The sequence below is a fragment of the Lithobates pipiens genome, unplaced genomic scaffold, assembly GCF_037356315.1.
Source record: "Lithobates pipiens isolate NorthernLeopardFrog02 unplaced genomic scaffold, aLitPip1_a1.2 Scaffold_16, whole genome shotgun sequence".
NCBI classification, from domain to species: Eukaryota; Metazoa; Chordata; class Amphibia; order Anura; family Ranidae; genus Lithobates; species Lithobates pipiens.
In genome coordinates this window covers 339,624,727-339,639,673 of record NW_027507748.1, presented here as the reverse complement: position 1 = coordinate 339,639,673, position 14,947 = coordinate 339,624,727, and the positions used below count along the sequence as shown (strand labels likewise).

General features: G+C 41.0%; 1 protein-coding gene across 1 annotated transcript in view; it reads left to right on the top strand.

Moving 5' to 3' along the window:
• The first annotated feature begins 2,355 nt into the window (after nucleotides 1–2,355).
• EPHA10 (EPH receptor A10) overlaps nucleotides 2,356–14,947 on the top strand; it is a 943,825-nt gene continuing 931,233 nt past the window's right edge. The window contains exon 1 of the mRNA XM_077481808.1: nucleotides 2,356–2,619. Within this exon, the coding sequence (XP_077337934.1) occupies nucleotides 2,550–2,619 (70 nt within the window). The 5' untranslated portion in view covers nucleotides 2,356–2,549. The remainder of the gene's footprint in view (nucleotides 2,620–14,947) is intronic.

The window sequence follows — 14,947 nt, the reverse complement described above, 5'->3', positions numbered from 1 at the left end:
TAATATGCCTGTAATACACCTGCAATACACTTGTATTATGCCTTTAGTACGCCTGTAATACACATGTAATATGCCTCTAATACACCTGTAATGTGCCTGTAATACACCTGTAATATACCTGTAATACACCTGTAATATGTCTGTACTACATCTGTAATATGCCTGTAATACACCTGTAATATGCCTGTAATACACCTTTAACACGTATGTAATATCCCTGTAATATGTAATGTAATATGTCTGTAATACGCCTGTAATACACATGTAATATGCCTTTAATATGTCTGTAAAACACATGTAATAAACCTGTAATATGCCTGTAATACACCTGTAATATGCCTGTACTACACCTGTAATATGCCTGTAATACACCTGTAATATGCCTGTACTACACCTGTAATATGCCTGGAATACACCTGTAATATGCCTGTAATACACGTGTAATATGCCTGTACTACACCTGTAATATGCCTGGAATACACCTGGAATATGCCTGTACTACACCTGTAATATGCCTGGAATACACCTGTAATATGCCTGTAATACACCTGTAATATGCCTGTACTACACCTGTAATATGCCTGGAATACACCTGTAATATGCCTGTACTACACCTGTAATATGCCTGGAATACACCTGTAACATGGCTGTAATACACCTGTAATATGCCTGGAATACACCTGTAATATGACTGTACTACACCTGTAATACACCTTTAATATGCCTGTAATATCCCTGTAATATGCCTGTAATACACCAGTAATATGCCTGTACCACACCTGTAATATGCCTGTAATATCCCTATAATACACCCTGTAATACACCTGCAATTTGCCTGTAATACACATGTAATACACATGTAATGTACCTGTAATATGCCTGTACTACACCTGTAATATGCCTGGAATACACCTGTAATATGCCTGTAATACACGTGTAATATGCCTGTACTACACCTGTAATATGCCTGGAATACACCTGTAATATGCCTGTACTACACCTGTAATATGTCTGGAATACACCTGTAATATGCCTGTAATACACCTGTAATATGCCTGTACTACACCTGTAATATGCCTGGAATACACCTGTAATATGCCTGTACTACACCTGTAATATGCCTGGAATACACCTGTAACATGGCTGTAATACACCTGTAATATGCCTGGAATACACCTGTAATATGACTGTACTACACCTGTAATACACCTTTAATATGCCTGTAATATCCCTGTAATATGCCTGTAATACACCAGTAATATGCCTGTACCACACCTGTAATATGCCTGTAATATCCCTATAATACACCCTGTAATACACCTGCAATTTGCCTGTAATACACATGTAATACACATGTAATGCACCTGTAATATGCCTGTAATACACCTGTAATATGCCTGGAATACACCTGTAATATACAGTACCTATAGTATGCCTTTAATACACCTGTAATATGCCTATGGTATGCATGCAGCGCGGAAGCAACAGCAAAACGTCACTTCCGCCCAATGCTCTTAAAAGGACTTTTTGTAATGACATAAACATTTTTTTTTTTTATTTCATTTTAGTGTAAATATGAGATCTGAGGTCTTTTTGACCCTCGGTCTCATATTTAAGAGGTCCTATCATGCTTTTTTTCTATTACAAAATATGTTTACATTCCTTGTATTAGGCATAAAAGTGACCCAATTTTTTTTAAAGAACAGTGTAAAAATTAAAAATAAAAGTTAAAATAAAAAATAAAATTAAAAATTAAACATGCCCCGTCCCGCCGAGCTATCGTACAGAAGCGACTGCATACGTATTTCGATTGCTCAGATTATGAGATTACACAGCAAAAATAGAGTTGCGATCAATCTATAATTATGACCGCATCTTGTTGATCAGACTCTACTTCCCCGTGTGTGACATATCGATCAGATGAGTTGTGGATTATAGACGAAGCACTCCTATCAGAAACGATCAATCTGGGAAAAAAAACTGATTATGAACTGAAAGGTGTATGGCCACCAAAAGGAGAATAGACAATCAGATTGCATAGTGTATGGTCAGCCTTGCACTTTTCCATTCTTCCATTCATTTGCTATGTGAGATGTGAAATGTCACTATGCTCTGTGCACACAATCACCTTGCAGCTGAAAGCCAAGTGTGTGTGTGTGTGTGTGTGTGTGTCTGTGTGTGTGTCTGTGTGTGTGCTAGGTGAGCTGTGCCTGTCCTTTCCATAGCAGGGCTTTCTTCCAGCTGCACAGCCCACAATGGTCCTCTCTATAGTCAGTGCACGCAGATCCTCATCCCCTCATTGTATAGGGTAGTATGATGTCTGATCACTCCCAGCTCACCCTGCACACTCTGCCTGCACTCCCCATCCTCAGACAGACACAACACGTGCTGCCTCCCTCCTCCGCCATTCTCTCATTGGCTACTCATCACGGCTCTGCACCGCCCTCCTCTTCCTATTATGGGGCATCCTGAGTCCGAACTGGGAGCTCCAAACAGCAGCATCAGTATCAGCAGCATCAGCATCTCTGGGTATCTATAGTACACACAGCATGGGGCTCTGCAGCACCCTCACTTGTCTCATGGCTCTTACTCTGCCCTACTACCTCTATGCAGAGCAAGGTAAGTCTACTGCCAGCAGCTACACACACACATCACACAGCACATCTGCTCCTCTACCAGGCATGCTATAGGGGTGCCTTATCACAAAGACATCTTTTATACAGGGACACAACTATGCTAAAATAGCCCACTTATAAGGCGATGTGCAATGTGATGTCTGTGTGCTTTTTATAATACAAAAACAGCATGGGAACATGCCACAGTACTTACTAGCATGGGGATTTTGACAGTTATTGTTGCTACCAGTTTTAAAGTATATATATATATATATATATATATATATATATATATATATATACTGTAATCAACTTGTGTTATGGATGATCTGATTCTTGTACTGTTGTTGCAGTTATTGTATAGCAGAGGTAATATAGAAACATATATTAATGCAGTAGTGACTTTAAAGGGAATTTCCTAAGAATGGACTGCACATGGCAGCCAATCAGCTTCTAGATTTCTTTTTTTAAAGCTTAGCTGAACAAACTAAAGCAAGAAGCTGATTGGTTGCCATGCACGCAATCCCCCCCCCCCCCCCTTTGAATTTGACTGATTCTCAATCAACAGCGATATCGCTATCAATGAATGGCAGGGTGTCTTTCATGGGATAATGATTCATATTATTGAGACGCCAGTTTAATAATAAAGATCTCTAATAGGTCTGTTTAATAATATAATGTAAGGTCACTGAGACATGAGTTTAATAATATTATTTTAGATCACTGAGACATCAGTTTACTATTATGGATCACTGAGACATCTGTTTAATAGTATTATAGCTATCTGTTTAATAGTATTATAGCTATCTGTTTAATAATATTATACCGGCAGGTATCTGTTTATTAACATTATAGGTATCTGTTTAATAATACTATGTAAGATCATTGAGACATCCATTTAGTAATATTATTTTAGATCACTAGGATATCTGTTTAATATTATTATTTCAGATCAAGCATACATTTGTTTATTAATATTATGTTAGATCACTAGGACATGTGTTTAATAATATCATCCTTTATCCTGCTACTTGCAGGAATAGCCGTAAGCCATGCTATAGTTGAGCGTCTATTGTTTTGATGTGTAGACAATCACCCCCTGCTCTGGATAGTCTGAATTTAAAGGGCTGGCTGATCGGAGTACGTCTTGGAATGCGTGCAAGGATGCAGCTTTTGTCTTTGCTCTTCCTGCTGAATAGTGGAGCAGCGAGATGGTTAATGGTACCTGTGACACCGAGTTTTCTTAGCACAGAAGGTGCATTTCACGTGCAGGCATTTTCCAGGGCATACTTTTGGTCCAATGCCTTTGTGACTCTTTTGTTATTTTTAGGCTTTGATACTTGACTATTGGCTGGGGTTGACAAACCTGTGAAGTGGGAGGTAAATGAGAAGTCACAGAACCATTGCTATTTTTTTTTTCTTTTTTTGGTGCTATGCATTTAGGATGGTAGAGCTGATAGAGCTGATTTTCACAGCGGTATGGAAAATTATTGCTCAATGGTGCATGCATGATTTCTAATTGACTGGACTCTTCCTTAGTATCTAGACAGAGCAAGCCAGCAGGGAAACTGCATATCTCATCAATGACAGCTATTTACTGTAGAACTTAACTATTGGCACAAGATGGCATAATTACTTCCTGGAGACAAAAATGTCCTCCGCCACGCTAGCAAGATCTCTTTAGTTTAATCAGAGAGTTGATTTTTTTTTTTAACACTGTAACAAAGTACCATATAAATGTTACTCAATGAACTGATGACTCATATGATTTACTTACTATTGTAAGCTTTGTATCGGCATGCCAAACCAGCAATCACCTCTAAAGACACAGCAAGGTTAAGAGCAATATCATAAAACACAAATTGCTACCTCCGATTGGATGATTGGGGAAAAATGCAAATTCGCGTCTTAGTGTATTCAGTAAATTATTGCTTTTATTTTATAAGATAATGTAAAGGATGGAAATTATGACCATTATGTCGTCTGAAGTGTGTTAACCAGTATCAGTTGGTTAGTTTACTGCAGTCCAGTTGGTGAAGGATAAATTCTGATTGGCTGACTGGGTGCTATGATTTTGTGAAGTTTGCACATTGCTTTTTTCCCTTATTAAATAAATTAGTAGCTTGGTCATGCTTTTATGAAACAGGGGTGTGCCTGCAGTGAAAGCTGATTATATACACAGCTGTTTAGTGATTAGAACTTCCCAGCACTGGGGTCCCTGGTTCAAATCCTGGTCAGCATGTAGTTTGCATATTCTCCCTGTGCTTGCATGGGTTCCATCCCAAAGACATTCCGGTAGGCTAATTGGGTCTTTTCTAAATTGGCCCAAACATGTGTGCACATGTGACATAGGGACCTTAGATTGTAAGCTCTTTGAGGAAAGGGACTGATGTGCCTGTGGAAATTGACAGTGCTATGAAAATACCTGTAATAAATTAAATACCTAAGATTCACCTGTTAAGTGAACACCCCATCAAACTTTGTAAAGGAAAACACTCCTTTTTTTATATTTGGGAAGTGTTGCTGAAGCTGTGAGTTAAGTGATGCTAAGTGACACAAAATGTACCAGCTGGTAGGCGGCACAGAATGAGCGAGGCGATGTCTAGCAATCTGCATTGTTGCATTCTGGAGATCTCAGTTTACTTTCTTTTAAAGTAATAATTATATACCCACGTTGGGCATTTTCGTGGTATAGAAATGTTGAATACAGTGTCAAAATTTGTTAAAAATAACCTGTCTGTAACATAAGCAGAATTATGTCCCAGTGGGTTCTTATTCTGCACATTGACTTTCTTATGCCTGAAATGTTTCCACCTTTTCTGCATAGAACAGCTGCAAACAACCGCTACACCACAGTTTTTAAAATAATGAAGTTATTTAGGATGACATTGTGAAATAAGTAGGAGGATGCGGCACTGTGTAGCATGGACAGGTGATCATTTACAGCTTGCAATCTGCCGGAATGGCAAAGAGCACTGTGTAAAACAAGCCAAAGCATCTTAAAAAATATTTGAAGTCACTTTTATCTAAGTGAATAACTGGTTTTTAGAAGTCCATTTTCATCCAGGCTTCAAGATGTTGAAGAAAGGTGTATGATGAATTCCGAAAAGAAAAAAGGGCCAGAGTTACACAGAGATGAGAGAGAAAGATTTAGGTGTGAGTGTTGTAGATATAAGCGGTTCAAAGATGAGGCATTTCTGAGCTTGGTATAAGAGGATCGTACTGATGGAAGCTGAGATTGAAGGTGATATACATGAATGTGCTAAGCCTTGTAGAGAGTGATGAAATTGGAACGTTAGAGGGGGATAGTACACGTTTTAATATTTTTGGTAAGCATTTATAAGTTGTATCACAGGGAAATGTTACATGATCTGATCAATCACCTATCCATAAATGCACTGTGTCTATATGGATCTGTATCCATACAACTAGGTTATTGAAATATATACAGTTTTAAATTTCCCTGGAATACTTTTCCATGTGTGTGTGGACTAAAACAATATCCCATACACTTCCATTTATGTGATCTGTAATCTGATTAACACTGTAGAATTATTAAAAAATATATTTAAGGAATACATAACAAGTGGTTTATCTCAGGAAAAGAAAGCCGTATTCTCTAAATTCAGTTATATTTTACATGTCTTACAAGTACTCAGGAACTGATTATTGCCGATGTAATTAATGCATTACCTAATTGCAATAGCAGGTATCAATCAATAGTATGACAATCATCGCTACAAGCTTGGTATTCTATCTTAGTTCACGCTACAACCATACTATAATAAAATCAGCAAGAAACTTTCAAGCATATGTCACCTTATCCTTAAAATACCCCATAGGTTGCAGTTATTAATGAATCGTTTTTGGATCACTTTCCTATCAGTAACACATCATGTGAATTTTTTTTTTCAAAATACTTATTCTTTCCATTTTAACTTTCATATATTAGCAGTAACTTTGAGTATATGATTTTTTGTGTAATGATTTGTCTTTTATTGAGAGGCAGTGGAATGGTGAAAATAGGTGTATTTTTATACTGAGCTTGCGGTATTCCTGAAGATTTGACAAATGCAAAAACGGAAGCAACCCTATCAGTCATGTAAGAAATTCAATGGATTTTATTCCAACATTTCAGCTGCCATCAGAGTCCTCAGCATTCAACATTTCTGGTGGTGTAAGATTGCTAAATCTTCCACTGCACTCTTTGGTTCCTTCTCAAAGATCCTTAAAGATCATTACAGGACACAGAAGTAATGTTGGGGTTAGAGAATTCAAGTTACAGAAGTGTTGACAGAGACTGTAGTGACTGAATAAAGCAAATGTAGGAAACAGGAGCTACCAGAGAGGTAGCTGTATTAGCTCTTCTTCTACAGTCCAGATCTATTTTTAATTATTTAGGGTCTCTTTAAGACCCGTGTGTTGCAATGTTTTCTCACCATATCACAACTGAGCAGCTCAAATTGTAACATAAAAGTTCTATCCATGAACCAATAGCTGATTTATTTTCTCAATTTAATGTGGCATTTGTTACCAGGAAATGTGGAAGAGGTCACGGATAAATCATAGTCAACTCAGAGGATGTGTGGAGATGTGCACTTATCTCAATGTTTGCTGGGCATGCCCTCTAGTGATAACGTTTTGAGCTGAAGTATTTGGGATACGACCTACACTCTTTGACAGACCACTAACTCTTGACCCTGCAGTTACACTCCTTAATTTAAATACATTTAAGCTTACTAAGCTTCAATTTGGGCTCCTTCTGCAAGTTATTTCTGCTGGTAAACAAATGCTAGTAAAGGCCTGGAAAACTCCCAAGTTGTGCCTCATCAAAACTAGGAATAGGATCATACAGGCCACTCAGATGTACAAGATAGAGTCTCTATGTTTACCAAGCTATGGTGGTGACCTTCGGTTACTCATTTCCTCCCAATAGGTTTTGATGATTCCCTGCTTGAGCCTTGACTCTATATCACTCGAGTCCCCCATTTCTCCTCCTATCAATGATACATACTGTACATTTCTATATTTGAATTATAAAATATTTGTGTAGCCCATCTACTTTCAAAAGCAGGCTTGAACCACAAGTACTAAGAACCATTACCTTTTGAGTTACATCGATTCCTCTATACTTACTCTCCCAGTAACTGAAGTTCAGGCATTGAAAACCGCTGAAAGTGAATGCTTATCATTTTCTTTCTGCACTAAACACAGATGAACTTACACAGTATTTAAACTTCAAATAATGCTCTAGTCAGCTTAGGCTCAGTCATTCCTTTATGCAGCGCCACTAGATCCCCCTCCATGGCACTACATGTCTCATAATGCATGTACCATGTGCACATGCATGGCCAACTGCATTCAATCAATTACACTTGGGAGGCAGGTCTCTAATGCATTTAGGCTGCCTGTGCCTGCCAGCACAAGGAGTGTCCTTATGTCAGAAAGCAGTATCACATGAGAGCACATGAATGGGTGGCTCCATAGGTTCATGCAAGTCAAGGAGCCACTCTTATTCAGGAAAGTGGGACCAGTGCTCTAGGTACAAGCTGATTCAGGAGGAAAAAAAAGAGCAGTGAGCACATTGAAGAGCAGCACAGAATGTGTTCATGCCAGCAGTATAAGTAGCAAAAACAAATGTAAGCTTTTATTATCATTTCCATTATCATATTTGGGTGCACCAGTCCTCATTGCAGATAAAGACTAATTTCTTTAATATCCCCCCCCATCATGCAAGTGATAGAACCATCTTAGAGCGCAAATTAATGTTAATGCTGGAGTGGTTTATGAACCTACAGGGGGTGTTTGCAGCTACAGAGGAATAGGTAAGCTTACTTGTGGTAGGTTGTTATCACTATTGAAAGTATTTAGGAATGACCATGGGGGGGATCTGTTGGTCTTGATAAAGCCATAACGTAAATAAGTGCTGCAGGTTGCTTGCGCTTCCTGTTCTTCACAGTTTTTTTTGTATATTTGAATAATCTTGAGTATGATGGGTATTGCTGGGCATGTATTAATGGCAACTATTCCTATTTGTTATGTGCAGGATATTGTAACTAAAGTTATGGCTCTTACTTGTGTATAATATTGGCTGGTGATTGTTCAGCCACTGTCTTTGTGAATCATTTTTGGATTACATTGGATGGCAGGAATACAAAGGGAGCCTGGTAATGAAAAACACTACTACATCTCTTAAGTTGAAGCACATATCAAAGAGACTGTGTCAGCGGCTAAATAGCCTGTCTACTCATTACTGTATTGTCTAGAAGAGTCACATAATATGTCAGATAAACATGTTCATTGTATTCTGTACATTATCTACTAGAAAAATCTCACAGTGTCTATCCCTGTCCCTTCTGTATGTTGGCAATAAATCACTAAGCTTGTTTAGAGTTTCATTTTGGTGATAAATGGCAAAAGTTTAATTCTAATATTGGACCTATTAGAGTAGAGATATGCAGTAGCCTAAAATATCAGAACAATTTTTTCTACAGCGTGTAGAGGACACACTAATGAAGGTGATTTAAAAATGGTAGTCACAGCTATTTATACTTTTGTTTTTATCCTGAAATTTTGGTATATGCTTAGCAAATAATTATGTTTGTCCTTCAGAAGTTGCTTTGAAATGAAACTGTCAGTAAGGGAGATGTCATATATTACCACTCAGAAACCCATGATATTAAAATGTGTATACGGTAGCTTGCAATGGTATAGGTGTCTGTTTAATAAACTGTAATAATGCCTGCATGATCGCAGTTTACCATCACATCACGTGATAATTTATCACCGCTGGAGAAAAGTTGGAGTCTAAGGCCGCGTACACACGGGCGGATTGTCTGTTCAACTTAGTCCGCTGAACCGTGTTTCAGCGGACAATCCGCTCGTGTGTGGGCTTCAGCAGACTTTTTCAGCGGACAATCTGACGAACAAAGTCTTACGGAATTTCCGTAAGACAGTCCGTTCAAACTTGGTTTTGTCCGTCCAAACTTGGTTTCAGCGGACAGTCCGCTCGTGTGTAGGCAAGTTGGACGGACTAAGTATGGCGCATGCTCAGAAAGGATTTACACGGCCGAAGGTTGCATTGCAGTGTATAGGACGTCGTTTTTCTAGTCCCGTCGTACGTACTGTACACGTCATCGCGCACGCTTTCAGCGGACTGTCTGCTCATCGTATGTGGTCAAGTCCGTTCATGCAAATTTTGAACGGACTGTCTGTCGGATTGTCTGACGAACTTAGTTGGCCAGACAATCCGCCCGTGTGTACGCGGCCTTAGTGGCTGAATTAATACAATGATAAGTAGCAGTTAAGGGATGAGTCACCTTCTGTCCAAACTTAGTTCAGCAAGACCCGTTGGAAGCTGGTACTTGATCGCATCCCTGACAGCCCAATCAGCTATAGCAAGAACATTTCTCTACCTGGCCTATAGCCGTGTAAACAAGGTATGCCAGGTGTGCCTGGGCACATCCTAATCACCCTGTTTGGTGCAGATTCCCCATGTTTAGACCCATGATAAATTACCAAAGCCCCCTAACCCCCCGTTAGGGGGCTTTGGTGAAATATCACAGGCTCCTAAAAAATTGTAAACAAATAATAAAAATAATAACTACTGGCATGGTCTACTGCCCTTCTGACACCAATCTCTGCCCTACTGGCACCAATCTCTGTCCTACTGACACTGCCCATTGCTCTGCTGACACCATCAGTATACAGTATATACACATGCACACACATGCAAATATGTTTGAGTTTTAGTGTGCATACCCTAATGCAATAGGATGTGTACGCCTATGACCTGGCCATATGGTCATATTAGGTCATGGATGTCACCAGCATCCCCATCCCTTTGCATGCATACAGCTGTGAGCTGTGGGGTAAGGAATGCCCCAGCCACAGCTAAATGGGCTGGCAGTAATGCATTCATGGTATAGCTTCCCACAGGTTCATCAGAACTGGGTTAGAACTAGGACAGCGTTTAGACCAGAAAAAATAGTAAAGGTCTAACGAGCTACCAAATCAAAGTTCCCCTATCTTATAATAGTATAATGACAGCTGCTAGCACTAATCACGCCCCATACTAACATGTGAGAATCACAGATAAATAATTAAATCATGTGCTGCACTATCCCCTTAATGATGTGCTGAACCTGCAGCAAAAACCTAAAAAAATAAAATTGTTATCTAAAGTGATGTGCCTATAAAATCTAATTCAAGGATATAATAATAATATATAAGTGCCTAAAAGTCGTTATTCAGCTTTCAACATCATATATCGTGAATATACACACATCTCATAAAATATAAATATTGATACAAAAGTGATCCATAAAGTGCTCAAGTGTATATAAGTCTGTGATACTCTGACCACCCAGGATCAGTTTTTAGTGTCCTTAATACAGCAATAATAAATGTGACTTGATAGGTGAATGTGAATATAGCGATCTTCAGCAGTGATTAGACTCAGGTGCTCCCCACCCAAAGGTAATGACCACTCACCTCAGAGCATGTGACCTCGCAATTAAGTTTGGTTAATACCCCTCTGCCCCTTCTCCTCCAACCCAGGCACACAGACATACCACTGTACTTCATGTCACAGACCCCCAACATGACGTCATTCCAGCCTTGATCCACAGAGTTTTCCAGGAACCTACAAGAAGCGACTTGGAAACCTACTACCTACCCTGCCCCACCATTTACCCATGGACACCTCTGAAACAGACCCAACCCCTCTTGCTTAGAGCTCCGACCCCATCCCCCAGATGGGCCCGCACACCTCACGGGGACATATATCTCCTTAGCTCCCTGCTGCAGATCAAACCAAGTTCCCTTTATACTCCTCCCCATCTCAACTCCCCCTATTTTCCCACTCTTAGTAGTTGCCTTATGCCTAGCAGTCCATACCCTCACATCCCACACCTTTTTGGTCCCTTTAATCCAAGAATGTTCTTGTATACAATCTTACTGAACTTGTTGTACGTTTAATTTGCAATTTTGTTAACATCTTACTCCCCCCGATTGTTGGGGATCTCACTGTATATCTGAACCTTTGTGCCTATTATCTCTTTTCAATAAAATCTATTTAAAAAAAAAAAAAAAAAAAAAGTTTGGTTAATATACGAGTTCTGTGTATCATCAAAATCATCAAAACAGATTGCAGGTCAGGTTGTAAGGTCCAAACACTGCTCAAAGATGTAGCATCCGCATATATAAATATCAAACAGAAACTCCATAGTGTGATACTGTTTTAAAAGATTTTATTTACTGCAAACAAAGCCCTATTATAGGGTACACACGTGGGTCCGGTGTGTTAGTGCATCGCACTATATCATACATTAATAGTACCAAGCCGTGAATGAGATCGTGTGCTCCTACTCCATAAGGTAGACCAGCTGTCTCCTACACCATCCAGTCCCCTCCCCAAGGGACTCTCTCCCCACATTACTGCCACATCCCATCCCATTGTCTTCACCGTCTCTGTATTTACTTTCACTACCTGCTTCATTCTTCTGCTATCGCCCCTCATATCCCCTTGAATTTCTCTTCTCCCCACAGATTTCACCTCTCACCCACTTACACAAACTTCTCTTGTCCACTCCAATCATCATCAGTACACCAGCTTTTTTTTCATTTTTTAACCGCTTGCCAACCAGCCTCCATCATTATACTGCAGCAGGCTGGCTCGATCCCGCGAACCGTTTTAGCTATATGTCGGCTGGCGGGATCGGCATAGCAGGCATTCACCGGCTGCACAGCAGAGGTGCCAATGCTCGTGGCTAACGGTCACAATGACCGCTGTCCACGAGTGATCGCAAGCATGAGAGACAGAACAGGGATGAGTATGTGTAAACATACACTTCCCTGTTCTGTTCTGAGAGGAGTGACAGATTGTGTGTTCCTATTAGCTAGAAACCACGATCTGTTACTTCCTCTAGTCAGTCCCCTCCCCTTTCAGTTAGAAACACAGTTAACCCCTTGATCTCCCCCTGGTGTTAACCCCTTCACTGCCAATGACATTTTTATAGTAATTAATGCATTTTTATAGCACTGATCGCTGTATAAATGCCAATGATCACAAAAATGTGTAAAAATTGTCCGATGTGTCCACCATAATGTCACAGTCATGATAACAAACGCAGATTGCCGCCATTACTAGTAAAGAAAAAACTAAATTAAAAAAAGCTATAAATCGATCACCTATTTTATAGATGCTTTAACTTTTGCACAAACCAATCAATATACACTTATTGTGATTTTCTTTTTACCAAAAATATGTAGAAGAATATATATTGGCCTAAACTGAGAAAAAACTTTATTTTTTTTAAATAAAAAATGGGGATATCTATTATAGCAAAAAGTACAAAATATAGTGTTTTTTCAAAATTCGCTCTTTTTTTGTTTATAGAACAAAAAATAAAAACCACAGAGGCGATCAAATACCACCGAAAGAAAGCTCTATTTGTGGGAAAAAAGGACATCAATTTTGTTTGAGTACAGTGTTGCGCAACCAATTGTCAGTTAAAGCATTGCAGTGCCGAATCACAAAAAATGGCCTGGTCATTTAGCAGCCATATCTTCTGGGCTGAAGTGGTTAAAGGAGAAGTCCAGCCTGAGCTTGTATGGCTGGGCTTCTCCTAAGTGTCATAGGAGTGCAATTCGTTTTTCCACTCCTGTTACCCATTTTTAGCAGAGAGCGGTGTGAAGTCTACTCTCTGCTGACGTCACTGGAATCCATCCAGGCATCGCGTCAGCGCGACAATAAAGTCTGGATCCGCCAGGTGAACCTGGACTGATGCCTGTCTCAGCCTCTCAGCGAGCCGCCGAGAGCCTGAGATGGCTGCTCCCCACCTCTCCACAGCTCAGCACTCCAGTGAGCATAGAGGAGAGGTGCAGGAGAGCTGCTGACTGACAGGAAGCAGCTCTTCTCTCTGGGATCTGTGAGAACTGAGACATCGGAGGTGTTCGATCGATCAGTTCTCAGTGTAGAGACACCAGGGGAAAGACGCAGCAATGGACCGATACTGCATCCACCTAAGTAAGTATAGTAGGGGAAAAAAACAAAACCCATACTTCTCTTTTAATTAAGAATGTCTGCATCTGTTAACATGACATTCAGAGATGAACAGTTGTGGGCAGATATACATGCAGTATGTCGACATCCATTTTCTCTGTGGGGGAACACAGATTGTTTTTCTTCTGTGGAGGGGGAGAGGGAGCGGCTGTCTCAGCCTCTCGGTGTCTTACTGAGATGCTGAGACAGGCGTCAGTCCAGGCACCTGTAGGATCCAGACTTTATTGTCGTGATGATGTGCTGCCTGGACTGATTCCTGTGACGTCAGCAGAGAGCGGACTTCAGACCGCTCTTTGGTGAAAACGGGTCACAGTAGTGCAAAAACTCCTGTGACCCTTATGCCACGTACACACGATCGGACTATCCGGCAGACTTTCCGAACGAGCGGACCCGCCCACACATGACCGGACTTTTCCGGTGTGCCCACACAGGGAGTAAAGTCAGTTCATTTTGAACATGGCTCCAGGTAGATGGAACTAGCGAAGGAAGTCAATGTCGCCACATCCATCGGCGAGATTGACACCTCGCTAGGCCCGTCACCTGGTATGGATTTAAAGGGGAAGCCCTACACCGAAAAAACGGTGTGGGGTCCCCCCAAAGTCCATAGCAGACCATTATCCGAGCACTGAGACCGGGCGGTCAGGAAAGGGGGTGGGGATGAGCGAGCCCCCCCCCCCCCGAGCCGTACCAGGCCGTGTGCCCTCAACATGGGGGGTGGGGGGTGCTTTGGGGTTGGGGGGGTGCTTTGGAGAAGGGAGGACCCTGCGGCCCCCCACCGCAAAGCACCTTGTCCCCATGTTGATGAGGACAAGGGCCTCTTCCCGTCAGCCCTGGCCGTTGGTTGTCAGGGTCTGGGGGCAGGGGGCTTATCAGAATCCGGGAACCCCCTTTACTAAGGGGGCCCCCAGATTCCGGCCCCCACCCTATGTGAATGAGTAGGGGTACATGGTACCCCTACTCATTCACCTGGGGGAAAAAAGACATTTTTGTACATAAAAAACACAACACAGGTTTTTAAAATACTTTATTAGACAGCTCCAGGGGTCTTCTTCTGTCTTCGGGGGTCTTCTCGCCGGACTCCTCCGCTATCTTCTGCTCTTTTGCTAGCTCTTTTACTAGCGGAGGAGCCCGGCTTTCTCCTTCGTGTGACATCACCTGATGACCCCACCCCTTGTCCCTATATAAGTCGCCCCACAATGCGTCCCTGCCATTATGACCAGAGAGATTAACGTGTCAACATCGGAAGAAGGAAGAAGAAGAAAAGAAG